General features: G+C 27.2%; 1 protein-coding gene and 1 long non-coding RNA gene across 3 annotated transcripts in view; one reads left to right on the top strand and one right to left on the bottom strand.

The window, feature by feature from the left end:
• Positions 1–20338, top strand: part of LOC136080885 (uncharacterized) — a 36080-nt gene extending 15742 nt beyond the window's left edge. For both annotated transcript variants that reach the window (XM_065798264.1, XM_065798263.1), the window contains exons 2-3: positions 80–247; positions 16807–20338. In XM_065798264.1, the coding sequence (XP_065654336.1) occupies positions 80–247; positions 16807–17150 (512 nt within the window). In that variant the 3' untranslated portion in view covers positions 17151–20338. The remainder of the gene's footprint in view (positions 1–79; positions 248–16806) is intronic.
• LOC136080886 (uncharacterized) lies at positions 780–2180 on the bottom strand. The gene is made up of 4 exons (XR_010638706.1): positions 1923–2180; positions 1581–1682; positions 1139–1309; positions 780–947 (listed from the first exon to the last, which is right to left on the bottom strand). It is a non-coding gene; the product is annotated as an uncharacterized LOC136080886 (long non-coding RNA).
• Positions 20339–20993: the final 655 nt, after the last annotated feature.

Here is a 20993-nt window from a genome sequence, read left to right on the forward strand (position 1 = left end):
TGTAATATATTATATAATATAGTTATTATGTAATATATAAATTTGTTACTTTTTGATAATTGCTTGATAATCTTTCAAGGTTTGATAACCAAAAGCACCAACACCTTTCAAAGTGAAACGTCCGAGGTTAACACCTCCTCAACAGATTTTAATATATTTGACGAACTAGAAAATAAATGGAAAGCAATGTATGACTCGTCGGCTGATTGTTCGTTGTTACTTCCAAGTGTTCCTATTTTACTTCAAGGTAAACTTTACTTTTTTATATTTTACATTAAAAAACGTTGTATATTATGTATGTTTATGCACGCATTTTTTATGGAAATGTTCCGGCAGCTGCGATGACCAAACTACCCGTTATTTTACGGAAAAATCCATGACCAAACTACCCTTTTTTTTTACGGAAAAACCCATCGCATGTAAACGGATGTTTCCGTAAATAAATGGATACTTCTGTTTAAAATTAACAGGTTTTTCCCGTTAAAAAACAGAAAGGTTGCAGGAATTCAGCTGCCGGATAGTTTCCGTAAATAAAAGTAAATTTGCAGTTTATATTCCGTTTATATAAAAATTTATATTACAGATATAAATTCGATTGAATGTTTTTGAAAATATTATCTGAAAACAAATTTTCTTTGATTTATATTAAAAATATTAAATTTTCCGTGATTTACATTTCACTTCAACAGCAAATACACGAATAAATAATAAATTATTAAAGTAACGAACACTTTCAAAAAAATTATTAACAATTTTGATAAAGTATAAACAAGCACATAATAATTTAATTATATTACATATCCTATATACATTTACAATATAGATATACTTAAAAATTTATCTTTAAGTAATATACTTTGGTTAAATAATAAATATAAATATAAGTATATCGATCCAAATACACAAAAAGTTTTTCCTTTCTTTTCCACTTCGAGTCAACTCTAAATCTAAAATAAAAACGAAAAAGCAACAAGTTTTTGAGTAAGAAAAGATTTTAATATTTAACAAAGTAATAAATTATAAAAAACACTCTTAACGTGCAATAGTTACCATAAAGTTGTTACTCAATATGAGTGATTTAACTAAGCAACAAACAACTCAATATAATTAAAAACTCTTTTGAGCAATAAATAAATACCTGCAACAAATAAAAGCTTAAATTGAAGTACAATACAAATAGAGGTTTTAAAGTGGAATGTTTTAAAGTGAAACCAATCTCAGTTTGTTTGTCAATGTAATGGTGATAACCGAATTTCTTGTTTATGCTATTATTGGCCCCATACTCCAAAATTTAAATGTGCCATTACTCCTAAATTTAAAACTAGATTTTCTTATATTGTTAAATAAATAAAAATCTTTACAATTTCTTAAAAAATAAAATTCCAATAATTAATTACTAAATTTACCTATAAAATAACTCAACAATTTAACGACAAACCCAATTTTTTCCCCCTGTTCTATATTAAGAATTTAATTTATCAAACTTACGTTAATTTAATTTATTAAACTTATCAAAAAAATTTTTTAATATATAGCCATTTCAAAAATCAAATTTAAAATTTAATAATAAAGATATATACCGTAAACCGTGGTTACTTTGAATAGCAGAGTAAATTTGAATACAAATCTTTTTTTTTTTCAAGTTGTAATTATGACAAGAATTTATATGAAACTGTTCAAACCTGAAACATCAAAGTATTAATTATAGTTTATATTTTGATTATTTAAAGTTTTACCTTGTTTATTGGCTGTTATTGTTCCTCAAAAAATGAATTAGATATTTCGTATATTTTTCTCAAAAAAATTAGTCAGAACACTTTGTACACTGCCTCAGCTAGTGTAGCAGCTTGTTGTTTAAGTTGCATAACTTTTGTTTATAAATTTATAAAGCATATAAAATCTAAAGAAGTTTGTTTGCTTACTATAGTTGTGTTCCATTGCTATAGCATAACATACTTTGTTATATACATTTTTTCGCATTCAGGTAACTTTGAATAACGTTCAAAGTAACTCCACCATGTAAGTAGTCAGAAACATAAAGCAATTAAAAAATTTCCTTTGTCATACATGTATTATATATAATATATTAAGTATCATACATAATATTATTGTGATTAAAAATTAAAATATCATGTGTATAAACAGTAAGTCACACATACACGCAATGTTTCTGTGTGTGTTTATGTGTGTGTATATATATATATATATATATATATATATATATATATATATATATATATATATATATATATATATATATATATATATATATATATATATATGTTTGTGTGCGTCTGTGTGTATATACTTTTTTTGCAGAGCACTAATAAATTTTAAATCTTGTATAAAAAATATGTTATATAATATGTGTGTGTACATTTAATATTTGCGTTGAATTAATTTTGTTGAAAGTACTGTTACTCATCTTTAAATTTGTTTTTTTTTAGCGTTTCATAGAAGTACTATCCCACTTTTAGATGAAAAAAAATTGGTACAAGGCAGAAATATAAATTATACTGAGTGCCAGTTTTTAAATTATATGGTAACAATAAGCATTATTAGATAAAAACAATAAAAGATGTTCATTAGGTGCAAGTTGCCACTTTGTATTATAAAGTTTAAAAACTTAATCCAAAAACACATGGAAAATCCAAAGTTTTTACAAATATGCAAAATATAGCAACTGTACGACATGTTATGTTACATCAATCATGTTTAGTGCTTCTGTTCAAATTGTCTCTGGTTATGTTTATAAAGCTGACCATTTATGCACAACACGTACCGAAAATGACCTCCTAATTTATATATAATTTAAAAATACAATCAAAGTCAGGGCAGTTTGATTCAATTCATTAAATAGTATCTTGTTGATAAGAAAACAGTATCTTGTTCTATAATTGGTAGCTTTACCCATTATTGCAATCTCTTGATGTTGCATTTTATTGATCTCTTAAAAAATATTGTAAGAAAATACTTGATCAATTAAAAATCTCTTGTTTATAAAAAACACAGAGAATAACAAAAAATAAATCTCCTTTGTACTTTATTTACTTATAACCATTATATTTGTCAAATCAAAAGGTAATCAAAAACTTAGTAGCTTAATGGTTTTAAAAGAAATATGGGATTTATCCATTAGATTTAAATATCATCTTCAATCATTGGCCAGATAATTAATGTACTTTAACATTTTTATCATGTTGATGTCAAGAAAAAAGCAGACTCAAAGGGAAAAAAAAAATTACTTTTGACCTTTTTAAAAATATTTCTTTTAAGGATATTTTGGCAAAATGTAAAGATGTTCCACTTGCATAGTCTGTAAGTGAAACCGATGTAAATGAGACTTTTTTTATGTTAGTCCACTTAAATACCCATTAAAACAAAATAAGATACTAAATGGGTGTTTGTTATGAAATAATATTATACTAGATTAGCAATAACAAGTTATTGTGAAGCTAGACTTATTATTTTTATTATTTTTGTTGTTTTTATTAAATTGTAAAACAAAAAAAGGAGTTGTTGAATAGATTCTGCTTTTACAAAAAACGCATTTAAAGTTACCCCAGTTGTGGGTAACTTTGAATGACTATTTAAATTAATATTATACAAAATTCTTTTGTATAAATATTATTTTGAACTTGAATTATGTGCGAATCAACCTTAGCCCCTATATTCATTTTGTTAAATTTCAATTATTGTCAATAGTGAAGGAAAAGCATGTAAAAATATTTCAAAAACGTTCAAAGTAACCCCCGGTTTACAGTACTTAGTTCTAACCTTTTGTAAGCTAAAAAGAAAAAAATAATAAAACATAATTATAATATAACAGAAAATCGATAATTTAAAATTGAAATAATTTTTACCTATCTGGTCCATTTTCATCACTAAAAAAAATATGAAATCAATAAAATACTTTTTATCATTTTTAAAAAAGTTCATGCTTAAGTTAAAAATTGTTAAAAACAAAAATCTTTAATCTTTTTTTTTTTGCTTTATGCAGAATATCTACTTTGACAGACTTTAATAAAATAAAGATATATTTAAAAAGTATTAAGCAGTTTTATAATTTTGAAAATATTTTTATTTTCTTCTTGTTCTAAATATAAATAAACTTAACGATGAATTATAATCCTTATAACTAACTTGTTAACTCTTACACCTTCGAGTGCTTTCTTTTCTAAATATACATAAATGTAAATACGAAAATAATATACATAAATTTATAATAGACATTTATATTAATATATATATATATATATATATATATATATATATATATATATATATATATATATATATATATATATATATAGATACAGTGCCGGTTTTAGCACTACCAGCGCCCTGGGCGAGATTTCTACGGCGCCCCTAGCTCAATTTAACCCCATTCAAAAAAAAGGCAAAGGGTAAAATAATCAATTAGTTTCGCCCCTTTATATTCGGCGCCCTGGGCCATCGCCCAACCAGGCCCTATCCTAACGCCGCCACTGTATATATATACAGTCATGTGACATTGAAAATGAAACATATTTAAAAAGCAATTTTTTTTTTTCTTAATTTTTTATTTTCTTAAATGTTCAATTTGATGACCCTTGTTATCATAGATGAGTTTACAATGTTTAGACCTGGACATCAATGCTTTATTTATAAATTCTTGAAGGATTTTCCTCTATATATCTTTTATATTATTCAATAAGAACTGTAATATTTTTTGCTTTTCGTTTTTTTAATTGATTTAACATATAACCCAAAGTAAAAAAGTCCATAGGTGCGTTATCTGGTGTGTTTGGTGTCTACATTTCAGGATGAATAAATTTGATTTTTTAGTCAGTTAAAAATTTAATGGTCAATTTCAAAAAGTGGCTAGATGCGGAATCTTGATGGAAATAAAAGTCATTTTTGGATATGGTCTTTTCATATTATTTTTAATAAATGGTTTACTAACACTCTCTATACAGTTACTTGAATTAATTTTAACTCCTGATTTGACAAATATTAGAGATGTTAATCCTTTTGCACAAACTCCTCCTCATACCATGTTGGATTTTAGAAAGTTTTTCTTTTTATAATAGTGTACTCTCGGTGCTTTTTGATATTTATGTAAATATTTTTGGATTTTTGATCACAATCAGTAAGGTGGAATAGTTTTTCATCCGTTGTTATGATTTTCGTCTAGTTTTTCTTAATAAATCTGTAAAAAAAATTTAATCTTGGAAACCTTCTCTCGATTGCTTAAGGTGATAACGCATGTAAATTAAATGCTTTTTTTAAATTAAATACTTTATCAATATAACGTTTAATTGACTTTCTTAATATCTTAAACTTTCTAGATAACTCAGAAATAGTTAGTGGACTGTCTTTTTATTAATAAGTATTTCATCTGAAAAATTAGCCGTAAATTTAGCTCTAATGGTTGATGTCAACATTCAGCTTTTTTACCATTTAAATTATCTTTTCTTTTAATTCTCTGCATATTACTTTTAACTTTACTATTATTGGTTATTGAAACTTCGATTGATTTCTTTTCTAATAATTTTTCAATCATTCTGTACAAATATCCGAGTTGTACCAACAATAAAATACGTCCTTTAATATTTTATTTTTATTTTTTTTATGTCAAAATGCTTTGTTTACATAAATCTTTTTTTCCGCTAACTACTTTAAATGAGTGATTAATTTATATAAATAATATCGTTACATATGGTTTAATTAGAAAGTAATCAATTTTCAAAAGTGTTTCCATTTCAATGTCAAATGACTGTATATAAATTATATCTTAATATAGACATACATGTACATATGAATATAGACATACATATTAATATAGACATATATATATAAATATATATATATATACATATATATATATATATATATATATATATATATATATATATATATATATATATATATATATATATATCTATATATATATATATATATATATATATATATATATATATCTATATATATATATATATATATATATATATATATATATATATATATATATATATATATATATATATATATATATATATATATATATATATATATATATATATATACAGTGGCGGCGTTAGGGTAGGATTTGGTTGGGCGATGTCCCAGGGCGCCGAATATAAAGGGGCAAAATTTAGCGCTAAATCATTATATTGGTCGAGATTCATTTTATTATTTAAAAGTACTTTTATTTTACTTAAAAACTTATTATTGTTACATTTTAAAAAGAAAGTCAAGAAAACTCTACAAAGACGTGGTAAATTTTACGAGTTAAACTAAAAAGCATTCAATTAGTAAGTCGGTGTTAAGTTTTTAGCACTAATTGGTCATTAACCAATAAGTAGTGGGCTGCAACTACGCTATTAAAAATTTCTCTTTTGGCAGAAAAGAAAAAGAGTTTCAAAAAATAAGAAAATTTATGAATATAGAGAAATATATCACAACGAAAAATCAAGACCTGAATGTTACATCGACGTCTGGAATAGCAACGAATGCATCAGTAGATCAGATAGTTATAAAAGATATTGTCGATGAAGTTTTCTTGAAGTGATGAGTTAGATAAGTTGTGCTAAAACTACAATATCTACTTGCGATGGCGATGTACAACAAACTCCGTTGGCGATGTGCATACAAATTCCAGATGACTTAAGCACTGTTTTCATGAATATATCGGATCCAGCCATATAGCCACTCATTCAAAATAGCAAAGTTATTGATCATATAATATCTAACTACCAAGTACAAACTCTTATTGATAATTATCCAAAGAATGATGTAGACCGGCATTTCTCTAATTGTTATTTCACACAAAAACTTGCAAACAACGAAACAATTCAGCGTCGTTGGTTAATATACTCCGTCTCTAAAGATCGAGTTTATTGTTTTTGTTGCCATCTATTTTATAGTAAATCAACGTCGAGTTTAGTATCTGAAGGATATAACAACTGGAAACACTTGTCAGAAATGTTAAAAGTTCATGAGTAAATCACTACTCATAAGAAGTTTCACCTTTCATGGATCGAAACTACGATTAAAAACAGGGAAAACAATAGACTGCCAAGAGCAACATTTGATTAGAAAAGAAACAACAAATCGGAATAATGTTTTGTCTAGGTTAATGCATATTACACTTTATTTAGCTGAAAACAATATGGCACTCCGAGGTACCTCCAACAAACTATACCTCCGAGGTACCTCCAACAAACGTCTAATAATGGAAAGTTCTTGGGCTTAGTACAACTTTTAGCCAAATTTGATCCAGTAATGCAGGAGCATTTGCGGTAAGCTACGAAGAGTGATGTTTCAGACCACTAGTGCGGAAAAGATAAACGAAATGAATTAATAGAGCTGATAGGTACAAAATTGAAGTCAGAAATTATATCGCGCGCAAAGAAATTGAAATGTTATTCCATTATAGCTGACTGTACTCAGTACATTACTCATTTAGAGAAAATTCACTGGCAATACGATTTGTTGATTTATCATCAAATGATGATAAAATATCAGTGAAGGAACATTTCATAGAATTTTTTTCAGTCAATGAGTCGACTGGTGAAAGACTCACAGAAGTTATTATAGATGTTTTAAATAAATACGGACTGGAATTTAACAATTGTAGGAGTAAGGGTTATGACAACAGGGTGAACATGAAAAGAAAAAGTATTGGGGTTCAAAGGAAAATGGAAATAAATCTCTTAGCTGTTTATGTACCGTGTGCCTGTCATAACTACAATCTCGTACTATGTGATGCCGCTAAGTCTTTTTTAAAATCAGTCCTTTTGTTTGGGGTACTTCAGAGGTTGTTTGCATTGTTTTCAGCATCTGTTCATCGTTGGAAAATTTTAACCGATCATATGGGAATATATACAATCAAAAGCTAAGTGACACACGTTGGGAAGCAAGAATAAGCAGTGATAAAGCAGTCCGTTATCAAATTAGTGCCATCAATCTCGCTTAATATACTTTGGCTATTGAAAATCAAAAAACATGAGGTTCAAGTCTCTCATGACTTTTTCAAGTTAATATCGTTAGTAAATCTCTACAATCATCAGACATAGATTTTGGTAAATGCACAGAAATGTTGAAAAAATGCTGCACTTTTTTGGAGGAATATAGAAATACAGGATTCAAATCCGCCATTTTAATGGCAAAGGAATTGGCCGGAGAACTAGAAATTGAGCGTGTGTTTAAAGCCACATTAAGAGTTCGATGTGTTAAGCGTCAAGCTGGAGAATCTGTCTGTGATGAGCCTATAACTTCCCCAGAAAAAAAAAACTTGAAGTTGAATTTTTCAACTGTCTTTTAAATTCTACATTAACTTCATTCAATGAAAGATTTAATCAGTTAAGTAAGTATTCAGAATCATGGTCTTTTTTGTACAATATATAACAGATTACGGAAAAACCTGACCTTGTCAAACTTTGTAGTAATCTCCAATTGAAATTAACTGTAGACTCTAAGTCAGATATTGACGGTAGTATGTTGTGCGATGAACTCCTAAATCTGAAAGCTATTTTTTATGATAAGAATGTTTTTGTTTTAAATTTTATTAAAGATCGCAACTTACAAGAGCTATATCCAAATGTATGCATAGCATTGCGAATATTATTGACTCTACCTGTTACGGTTGATAGTGGGGAGAGGAATTTTTTAAAGCTTTAGTTGATAAAAACTTAAGATCAACAATATCCCATAATCTAAGATCAACAATATCCCAATCTAAGTTGACTAACTTAGCAACTTTGTCAATCGAAAATGAAATTGCTAAAAAAATTGACTTCGAAAAACTCATAAAAGAGTTTACCTATAGAAAGACAGGAAAAGCTAAATTTTATTAGTTTTTCTTTTTAATAGATAGTTATTTATATTACTAATTGGTTATTAAATTGAATATTACTAATTGGTCATTTTACCCTTTTCTTTTTTTTTTTGCATGGGGTTAAATTGAGCTAGGGGCGCCGTAGAAATCACGCCCAGGGCGCTGGTAGAGCTAAAACCGGCACTGTATTTATATATATATATATATATATATATATATATATATATATATATATATATATATATATATATATATATATATATATTATATATATATATATATATATATATATATATATATATATATATATATATATATATATATATATATATATATATGAATATAGACATTAATATGAATATATTTCGAAGAGAAAACAAGTTTTCATTTCATATTTAAACTAAAATGTAATAAAATCAGCTTATGTAAAGATGAAATATTGACAAGTAAAACAAAAAATTAGAAGCAAGAAGTGAGACCCTGACCCTGACCCTAACCCTGAAGAAATACCATAAAACTGCCCAAAGTAGAGTATTTAACTTTATCTAAATATAATTTTCACAAAAATATATTTATATTTCACTTAAATAAATACAAAAGCATCATGAAATGTGCAGATAATTATTCTATCAAATATATTATCAGAAGATAAATTTTCTTAGATATTTACAAATACTAATAAAATAATGATTTTAAACACCATTTAAGTATACATCTAACATTTTAAGTATACAAAGTATACAATAATATATATGTATATATATATATATATATATATATATATATATATATATATATATATATATATATATATATAATATATAGGGTAAAGAAGGGCATTAAGACCACTTTTTTTTATACTTAAAGATTTTTCTATTGAAATAAATGACTATTGTGAAGTTTAAAATTTCTTTTTTTCCTAAAAACAGGCAGCATATGTTTATGCCAGGCATACCACTTTACTCTGAAAAAAAAAGTTTTCTTATAGTACCAATACTGGTTTGAAGCTAAAAAAAAAATCGCAAAAAAAAGAAAAGGGGGGCAATAAGACCAGGTATATTCAATCTATATATCTTGACCAAGACTTAGCGCAAATGTTAAACTTCAATTTGATAACTTAAATATCATCTCTTTATTAAAGTGCCTTCGGCATTGGATAAAATGTCACATATGCAATAACACACTCATTTATTCCTTTTATCTCTACTTAAATGATCACTACTATCTCCAATTAATAGAAATTTTTTTTGTTTGTTTAAGTTACTCTCTAAGAAATAAGCTCATATTAGAGAATCTTAAGCAAAAATTCTTTTAATAAAAAAAAAAACATTTTTATGAAAGGTGAACAACTTTTTATACAGAATTAACAGCTATATAATAGTTAACACTGGCAATTAGGAGAAACAGGATTTTTTTGATGTTTCAGATAGTTCACTTTTAGGCATTGTGCAAGCATTGAACTTTAATATATATTTATCAAAATGTCAAATGAGAATGTTTTGCAAAATATTGTGGTGACTTGAGCCTCGGAACTTCAATACCCCAAAGTTTTGACACCTTTGCTCCATAGCTTTTGACGCCATTGCGCCCCATGGCAATGGGCTAATAAAAACATTTTTTTAACTATTTTATAACACATACAAATTTATCAACAGGTTTTAAATTTGATCTTATAATCTTTTAGTGATAAAAAGTTATGATCATGTGAGATTTTCACCCTCCCCAAAATGAGGGGGCTGTATATATTACTTGATCATAACTTTCAAACACAAAATGATTGTTATATAAAATTAAAAACCTGTTAATGAATTTAAATATATTATAATATAGTATACAAATATTTTATTGCCTTATTGCCCTTACAATAAAGAGTTAGGGGTAAACATATTGTGATATTTTCTTGCCAGGCTCTAGCCAGTGCATTATTTTGCAAAAATATTCTTTTTTTACACAAGTATGAACATACTTAAGTTTGTAGTTAACGCGTAGCCTTAAAGTGTCATATCTGAAACATTAGAAATTATGCTGACACCTATAGATAGTTACATCGAGTCACTAGTAGTAGCAGTAGAAGTTGCATCAAATAAATAAAAAAATTAAACTAAAATAAAAAAATTAACAATAAAAATTGTTAAGCTTGATTTTACATAGGCTTAGAGCAATTGCCACACTTCCATTCCATGACAGTAACATCGTCTAGTTCAGTTATTACAATACATTTTACAAATACCAAATGTCACAAGCATCGCAGCACACCCACTGATCACCTGTATCTCCATTGACACCACAATTAGGACATACAGTGTCATCATTGTCATCATAATCACTACCATTTTTATCTGTAGGAACTCTTTTTATTTACAAACTTTTATCTTTAACTTTTTTTTTTCTTTCTTATTAGTTTGAAGCTTCTCTTGATCGTTTTAAACATGCTTTTGATGTTAAACTTTCACCATAGCGAAACCTAGTAACCCGAGTAGATCTTCTACAATAAGACGTCTCTGCACATTTTGACTTTTATTGTTTTAGAAAAAAATATTTGATAGATGAGTCTTCTGAAGATGACGTAGAAATGGGTAACGATGAAGCAGATGGTATTGATGTTGAAAGGGAAGCATCATTAACAGAAATGCTTTGAAGGTTAGGCACTGAACAAGATCTTGTGAGGTGATTAATGGTGAATGTAGGTTTCTTTACTGATAACCGAAAACATCGATTAAACAAACGTGTTTCAATAGCATTTTTGTTAAGAGGAAAAATGCCAGTTCCTTTAAAACAACTTTTGATTTGTTCCACAGTGAAGAAACTCTGAAAAAGGGTGCGTAGTAATTTTGGAAAATGTTTTTTTGAGACTGGTTCATTATGTGTTCTTACGTATTTTAGAAGTAAACGTTGCCATTTACTTTTTTCGGGTCGAAAAACAGATGCATCGAAAGGTTAAAGAAGATGTGTAAGATGACCAGGAATGCGTAGAAGAACAACATTTTTTTTTGCTAAATCAATAAGTGGGGAGCTAATATGAGAAATGTGGCCATCAAATATAAGTACCCGTGAGCGGTTTGATAGATGCTTTGTATACATTAAAAATATGTTTTGAAACCATTCCAAAAAATGAGGACACTCCATCCTGCCCTTATTACTAGTACTATAAACAGCTCCATTAGGGCCACCTTTAACCCAGTCCATATACAAATTTTTTCTTTTGTAGATTACATATGATGGCAATATCTGTCCGCTAGCAGGGCATGCACAATTTACAGTAGTTTGCTCCCGGCCTGAGCCACCAATGCTCTGCGACACTCTAGTAGCACCTTGTTTTGCTAATACTATTTGTTCCTTTGGGTCAGTGATGAACCCTGTTTTATCAGAGTTGAATATTTGACTAGGAAGGTTTATAATTCCTGAACTTCTCAATGTTTTTTTAACTAAATTAAACCATTTTTTGATAGTTTCAGGATTTTCAGCATGGCTTCTTGTATTGCTTAAATGTTCAGTTTTTCTCGGTGTTATTTCAGGGTTTTGTAGCAAAAAAGCATGAAATCAGTCTTTACTTGGTCGGCAATCTATAAAAGGTGTATAAATATTGTTAGCTCTAACAAAATCTCGAATTAGATCTTTTACCTCGTTTCTAGTGAATCCCCAGCCCCAATCGGTCAATAAAATAAGGCATTCTGACAGCTCTTTTTCCTGCTATGAAGTTAAAACTGTTTTTCGTCCTGGATGAGCATCAATAGATAGCTCACCTTTCACTCGTTTTGAAAGAGCTCTCCTGTCACACCTGAAACTTTTGGATGCCTTTATGGACATTTCTTTTCTTAAAACAGCATTCCAGGCATCTATCATTTCTTGGCTTTATCATCTTCAGGGAGGGCATTAAGAGCAACTTATTTTTAAATAAAAGTTTTGAACTCTATACAAGCATCTCAAATAAGTCTTACTTTTGCTAGTAATACAAAATTTTTTTTGTGTAAACAAATCTTAAAGATATATGTTTAAAATGTTTAAACCTTAATTAGACGGCTCAACGACTTCGCTATTTTTAACTAAATAAAATAAGACATTTAAATTATTTTTTATGTCAAAATATTACTTAAATAGAATTGTGTAAATTTAAGAAAGTACTTACATAACTTAGATACTACTTTACTTTCAAGAAAAATAAAAACAAACAACTAGATATATACTTTTAAATTTAAAACTTAATAGCACTTGGTTCGGTAAAGTTTTTCATAAACTTTGAACAAGCCTTTGAACTGCCGTAAAAAACATCGATATTATAAATATCAAATTAATAATGGTTATAAAATAGCTGTAAACCCTAGAAATGTTTTAAACTTTTGATTTAATAAGTAAGACCAGGTACCATTTAGTAAGTAAACCTCCATCATATAAAAACAAGTAGCTTCTTTTTTACATAACTGCATTAAGTAATTTAGTTTAGACTATTCTAAAATTGATCCTATTGCCCTTCTGATCTTATTACCCCGCTTTACCCTACATCTAGTCTGTACGATCTATACAATATATATCAAATATGTTCAATTAAAAAATGGTATTTAACTATGTAAAGAAACTACTATTTATGGTATTTATTTTTATAGGATAAAATAAAGAAGAACTATACAATTTAAAATTTAATGTTACTTTAGCTTTTTTCAGCTAAAAAAAGTCACAAATATACTAAAGTAGCATTGCGTTTGGTCGACGTCACGAAAATTTACTAATTAGAATTCTGGGATTGAAATACGGACAAACAAATCGTTTTTGTAAGCATAGCTGCTCTATTAAGTGTAATTTATTTCTTATAAGACTTATGACTGCAATATAAGTTTACATTGGCATTGGAAAAAAATTTGAACGAGGTTTTTTGTTGGAAAAAATTATCCTAAAGCATATTTTAATGTTTTTTTTTTAAAATTTAATGTCGACGAGATAAAATGATGTATTGAGTGTCATGGACAAAAAAAGGCGGAAAAAGATTTAAGTAAAACTAACTGCAACTAATAAAACTAAGCCTTCTTTTAGAAAGGACAGAAAATTTTGATACCTGTTGCATTAAAAATATTCAAAACAATATTATTTTAATACTATAAATATTAATTCTTCTGTGGATACTTATTATTTACGTACACATGTCTTTAATTTATTGAAAAATGATAAGCATTATTAATAGTCAAAACAGCTACATAGAACTAAAAAAAAAGTTAGAACAGTAAGATGCAACTGGATTGCAAAATGTCTTGGTAGTGCACACATAACAGTTTTACTTTTTATGTTTTGTTAAATGGTTACGTAGTTAATATGCCATCAACTTCTGAAAAGATAATTGCTTCGGTTCTAAAAGATTTTTGACTGATTAATGTGTGACGTATGATTAATGTGTGACGTATATTATTGTCAAAACTGTTATTTTTATAGCTATCTATCTGAATAATTAAATTATTGGCTTAAGATTGACATGTTTTTTTATTTTATCTTAACATCTAAAGTTTCAGGTGTATAAAAATTATTACAAATAGGGGCGAGTATAATGTATACATATATATATATATATATATATATATATATATATATATATATATATATATATATATATATATATATATATATATATATATATATCAAGTTGTTTTACTTTACACTGTTTTTTATCTATCAAGAATCATCATAAAAATCTTTATAGATGAAAGAGTGTAAAATGACATAAAATTTGAGATACATACATATCTATTCATATAAATATATATATATATATATATATATATATATAATATATGTATATATATATATATACATATATATATGTATATATATATATATGTATATATATATATATATATATATATATATATATATATATATATATATATATATATATATATATATATATATATATATATATATATGTGTGTGTGTGTGTGTGTATATATATAGGTGAAAAGAAAAGATGTTTTTATGTACTCAAATAATTTTATTTGTTTGAATTAAAGGGAGTCAGCCTTTTTTCACTAATATGGAAGGATTAAAAACAGACTAGTACAGATATTCAATACTTGATGGAGTATAATTTAAATGCCTCTTTAAATTTAGCGCCCTTTTTTTTATTTTAGCTATATTATAAACACTTTTATATATTTGAAAACAGCTTGAAAATTAAGACAAATTGAGTTTTATTATTTGCTGCTTATTGTTTACTAAATTATTTAAAAAGATCCTTAAAAAACTATATTTATAGTTTTTTGTTGTTTTCAAAATAAAATTATGAAGGGTTAGAATTTGTATTTGCTAAAAGGATAATGTTCTCAACTTTTGCCATATTTCAGCATTATGGTTCTAACGAAGAAAGTGTACAACTTTTAAAGATAAAACAGGGCTATTATTAGTTAGGTTTCTTTTGTGTAATATCTTTGTTTGTGGAATTCTAGTAACTTGTATCATATTTTGCTGGACCAACAAAATCAAATAATGCCAACATACTACTTCTTTATTTTTAATCATTAATGTTGTTAAAATCTTTTCTTTCAAAAAATATAAGCCATGTTTTTAATTTCAAAGTTTTTATTTGTTTTGACAGTCAGTCATTATTTCTTAATTATTTCCAGATTTAGAAAATCTTATAAAAAATGTTCCTGGAGGTAATCTATCACTATATCTAGAATCTGATCTACAAATTTCCCTTAGGACCTTTTATCTTTATGTTTATCAAAGTGTTTGTCCGAATATTCCCTGTAGGACCTTTTCTCTTTACGTTAATCAAAGTGTTTGTCCGAATATCAATCCTATAATCGCTTGCACTAAATTAAGTAGTTTTATTTTTAGAAAACAAACGGTACGCTATTTGTTATATTTAAAAAATGCCCTTGCTAAAAAATCTAAAATTGCTTTTTAATGAGACAAGTTTGTATATGCTAAAACTTCACTTTAGTTTTCATTTACTTTAACTTTCAAAAGCTTTTTTCCAACGGAAATTACCGTATTTCAAAATTCATTTTAAAAAAGGAAAAATTTCCGTTCAATTTTGTTAAATGGGTACTTTCCGTAAAAATAACGGTAATAAAATAATTCCGTAAAAGTAAAGAACTTTTTTAACTGTGTGGTCAATGTGCGTAACTAAATTTTTATAAATTTTCATTATACAGAAAATATTTTTACTTATTATAATTTTTGAAGTAAATCCAACCTAATTTGAACAAAATTTCTAAGTTCTGTGCTCCACTATTAGCTTTTAAATCGATTGAGTAGGAAAAATACGAGGGTTGATATTTCAATACATGTGAATATTTCCTTATAGCTTTTTTTGACATACATTTAAAAAAAATATTTTCAGAATATACTCAGAACATATGAAACAGTTTAACGATTTAAACTAATTGAGAGAGTCAAGACAGTTGGGTTTGCAAACATTTAGAAAACACTTCAAAATAAAGACTTCGTTAAACATAAAACATCTCTATAGTTTATTTAGACTTATATTCAACGATACTCAGTTATATTTTTTCACTAAAATAATATAAGATTTTAGTGACAAAAAGTTATATATATAGTTAAATTTTACTAAAAATATAGATATATTTTATAAAATTTAGACTTTTTTTTTTTTTATGTTTTTTACGTTTTGTGTATATGCTTTTATTTATTAAAGTAATTGTCTTAATTGAGTACTTTTATTCAAAAATATAAATGATTTCATTCGGCGCTGTCTACTGAAATGGGATCGTGTTTGAGAAAGCAGAATAAGATCTGCGGAGGAGGTGAAAAACTTTTTCTAATTAAAAAAGACCATAAACTTTATGCTGGTTTTATTTATAATTTTTGAAATTTCAGATTTTAAACAATATGTAACAGGAAAATGTTTGAGACAATTACTCAAGAGTGAGTTTATTTGAATAAGAGTGTATGTATTTAAAGATAAAATATTTCAAATAATCTAATTTTATATAAAGCTTTTGTTTTATTTTCTGATTTACTCTGGTTTTTAATTATAGGGAGTTCAATAGAAGGTGGTTCGTTAGCGAGACTTGCAAATCCAAATTTAGAAAACAGCTTTGAGATTGAATTCGATCTAAATATTGTTGTTGGAACAGTAAGTAAATTACAATTTGAATCTTGTTTTGAACCAGTTGATAAACATAAAGGGTTCTTTAATTACGCTATCAAAGAAACGTGTGATGACGATACAAATATATGTATTCATTTACCAACGAATATTAAGCAAAAAATTATTGTTGATGTACAAAATCCAACGTTTGGGAACAAAAAATATTTGTCCGGATTAGTGTTAAAAGAATTATTTCATGAAAATCAGCCACCAACAGAAAACCTACTTTAAAAAATTAGTGTTAGAGGCCTTCTAGGAATTTATCGTGAGACATTTAAAAAAGAAATTGAAGGTTGCTCTGCTTTTATATATTTTGAAACTGAAGTTCAATCTCAAATTGATTTAAGAGAAAACATCAAAGATTTAGTAAAAATATGCAAAGATGAAATTATTAAGTTGAATGAAATGTTTGATGAATTTAAAGGTGTCCACAGTATTACAATAAGTAAACTTAAAAAATGTTTAATTGACATAGATGAAATAAAAATAAACAAGTTAAAATATTACAGTAAAAAAAATGACCGTGACATCAAAAAAGCAGATGAACATAAACATACTATTCAATGGGAAAACAGATTGACACACAACCAGGGTAAAATAAATGATGTTTTGGAGAGATGGGTCAAAGTATTACACGAACTTCGAAATTATACACTTAAGATACATAAATTTTGCATGGATTTAAAAGTTCTTTTTCTCCATGAACTTAAACCACCTGTGAATACGTCTATTTATACACATTTTTATGAAAGTAATCCCGACCTATACTTCCGATTTTCTGACGACATAGTTTCTGCTTGGTTGAAAGACAAAATCAATTTTGAAAACGCTTCAAATTTAGCTATATTTATTACTGAGTTTGCGGACAATATAATGCCCGCGAGTTACCCAAATGTTTTGAAAAAAATCTTTACTGAATTTATTCAACCTGAACTTGAAAGCAAAATAAAGATAATTCATGATAGCTTATCTTCTATAACAAAAAACGGTAGCCTAAATGTAATTTTTATTGACAACGTTCCCTCATTTTACGCCTTGTTTTGGCCTTCTGAAGCTGTTTCCTGGACGAAAAGAATCAGATATTGGCCAGACCTCGAACTAGTGAAGTTAATTGAAAAGAAAGGTTTTCATATCGTTCCAAAATCGTCACCAGATGGAGATAATCTTTTAGAATGGCGAATCTCATTTTCTGCTGCTGAAACTGTTTTAAGTCTTCATCGAACTGAGAAGCAAAACTATATATATTTTTTGTTCAAATCTATATTTTATCGTTTTGTTAAATCATATTCAAATAATAGTTCTATGACCTCTTATGTTTGCAAAACGCTAATGATGTGGGCTTGCGAACAGCAGCCTCAATCTTGGTGGGAAGAAATATCACCGGAAAATGGAGTTTTATTTTTAATAGAACAGTTAATTGAAGGTATCAAACAGAAGTATATAAAACACTACTTCCTAGAAGGAGTAAACTTAATCGAACAATATTCACAATCAACTTTAAACACTGCTTTTTCCGCTTTAGATGATTTAAAAAATAACTTTTATAAACACTTAAATCTTTCTTTAGAAAAATTGGATGAAAAAACAAAACTAATTGAAGAACATCTAAATAATAAACTTGCCATGAAAGACTTAAATAAAAAAGTTACGAATAACCAAGAACATTTAAATGATATTGTTACGATTAAGCAAGAAAATCAAAGCAATATCGTAACTAACGAAAAACATATATATGATAAAATAAACTTTGATTTTTCTGTAGCGTTTGTTTATTCGCAGAATTGTTTAAAAAAACTGATTCCTGTTTTAGAAAATCTAATTAAACTCTTTTGGCATAAATACTTTATTATTACGTACAGCATTTATGAAGAAATTTCAAGAACTAAAAGAAATATTATTTCGAGATGGAGAATTATTGAATCTTTCAAAACAACGCAGGAAAAAATCCCCGAGTGGTTTTTAAGCTTTACGCAACCACTATATATTGATTTATTTACAATAATAGCCTATGACAACACACTGTTAAACTACTTTTCAAGTTTAAAATCGTTAGCTCTTCTTGGATGTACTAATTGCAGTGTTTGCAATGCTTTCATAAAATGTAAAAGTAAACGATTTTCATGTTTTAACAGCAAATCGGACGAGATGCTTTACCTATGTCCAAAATGTTTTTATTTAATTCCAGATTCAAAATTGTTGCTTTCAGAATGTAAAATATCAGAAAGCTTGCCTTGTTTTAGAAGTTATGCAGATTTAAAAAACAAATCATCCGAGATTTTACATACAGATCACGACCTTTTAAATGTTATAGAGTTTTTAGGCCTAGATAAAGCTATTGTTTATTCTTTGAAGAACATAGTAATTTTTTCTCCTGAGTTTGATATTAACACTTTTAGTCAATTTTATTTAAATAAAGATAATTTTGTACACGAAAAAGAATATCAGTTTGCGAACTTGGTTAATGAAGAAATAAAACGTTTCTCATTTGAAAGCGAAATGCATGAGATTCCGTTTATAGAAAATATTGCTAAAAATTATATAAAATCTCTTCAAAACAAAGCAGTCAATAACAATTTTACAGCTAATTGCAGCTCCAATCACCATTTTTTTCAAAATAATTTTTGCTCCTATAAATGTTTTACAACGTTTAATGACCCTCCCTCAGGTGACTACAGCGTTTTTTGCACAAAGTTTATGTCAAAATGTTCAAGAAGTTTCTATAACGTTGTTAACAGCTGTTATTTTTTTAATAAATATGCATCCGATCTGCGTAATGAGCAACCTGGAGATTTAATTAAATCTACTGCTCTCTTCAAAAGTTTAGAAAATAATTCTGTACCCCATATGTCATCCGTTTTCGTAACGAGTGAAACAGATTGCAAAAATAATGTCGAAAATTGTATTAAATTAAAAACTGATGAGCTTAATAACCAATTTAGTCAAAATTTCGAAGGTTTGAGGTTAATAGATAAAAAAATTAATAAGTTAAGTCAGTTGATACAAAACTTTATGTGAACTTGCAATATAATCAGAATATCGATGATTCATAGTTCAGCCATTTTTTAACTTTTTAACACTAAATTACAAGTGTTTTGTAATTTGTGACGCAAACGTTTAGAGAGCCTATTTTGCGATCAAAAAGTTGTGGTTTCAGCACATTAAGAAGAGTCAAAACTTGGTTAAGTAGCACTATAAACCAAGCAAGGTTAAACTGGTGTATGCTGTTAAATATATACACACAAAAAACTTGTGAATTGAATATCATTGATATAGCAAAAAAATTTTATAGCCGAAGTGAAGGTAGAAAAACTGTATTTGAGCCATTTTGAAAAAAAATCTTGAAACTGCTATAATGTTTTATAAAGCTCTTATACTATATCAAACTTGAAGTTTGTCAAAATATCCAAAATTTTATTTTCCGTTTCTGATCTATTTTTTAATATCCGAGTCGCGCACGCATTCGAAAATATTGTATTTTAAGGCCGAGTTTTACTTAATATCATTAAAAACATTTTTAAATAATAAATTACCTCGAAAACCTACGAGAAATCACATTTTAAAAAAAGTTAGTGCAATATATACAGTATAGGCATTACTACAGAATTCTAAAGAGTTTTATTGTTAAGAGACATGTTATTTGCGCCCTTACTCTTCATAGCCCCCCACCCACCATCTTCATAGCCCCCCTACCCCCACCCTCCAGATTAAGTAAGTTGTCTACGGCCATGATATATGTATATATAGATATGAATAGCACAACTACAAGACCGGATATATAGATTTTCTATCAGAACCTTGAACATCTATTTGCAGTTATTACTTATGATGCATTTTTTAAAACCATACCTGTATCACAATCTGTGCATAGAATGATAACTCATGGTGCTTTATAAGGTATTTTAAGTATCTTCTAAAAGGTTCATTGTTTATGAGTGCTATTGAAGCATGGAACAAGAAAGAAGATGTAGCACAAGGCAAAGAACAAGAAACAAGGAAAACAAGCTGCACGAGTTGGTCATGTCTAACTTTCTTTGCAGAAAACACTTGGGTACAGCTAATTATTTGTTTATGAAA

The sequence above is a fragment of the Hydra vulgaris genome, chromosome 05 (genome assembly GCF_038396675.1).
Source record: "Hydra vulgaris chromosome 05, alternate assembly HydraT2T_AEP".
NCBI lineage: Eukaryota > Metazoa > Cnidaria > Hydrozoa > Anthoathecata > Hydridae > Hydra > Hydra vulgaris.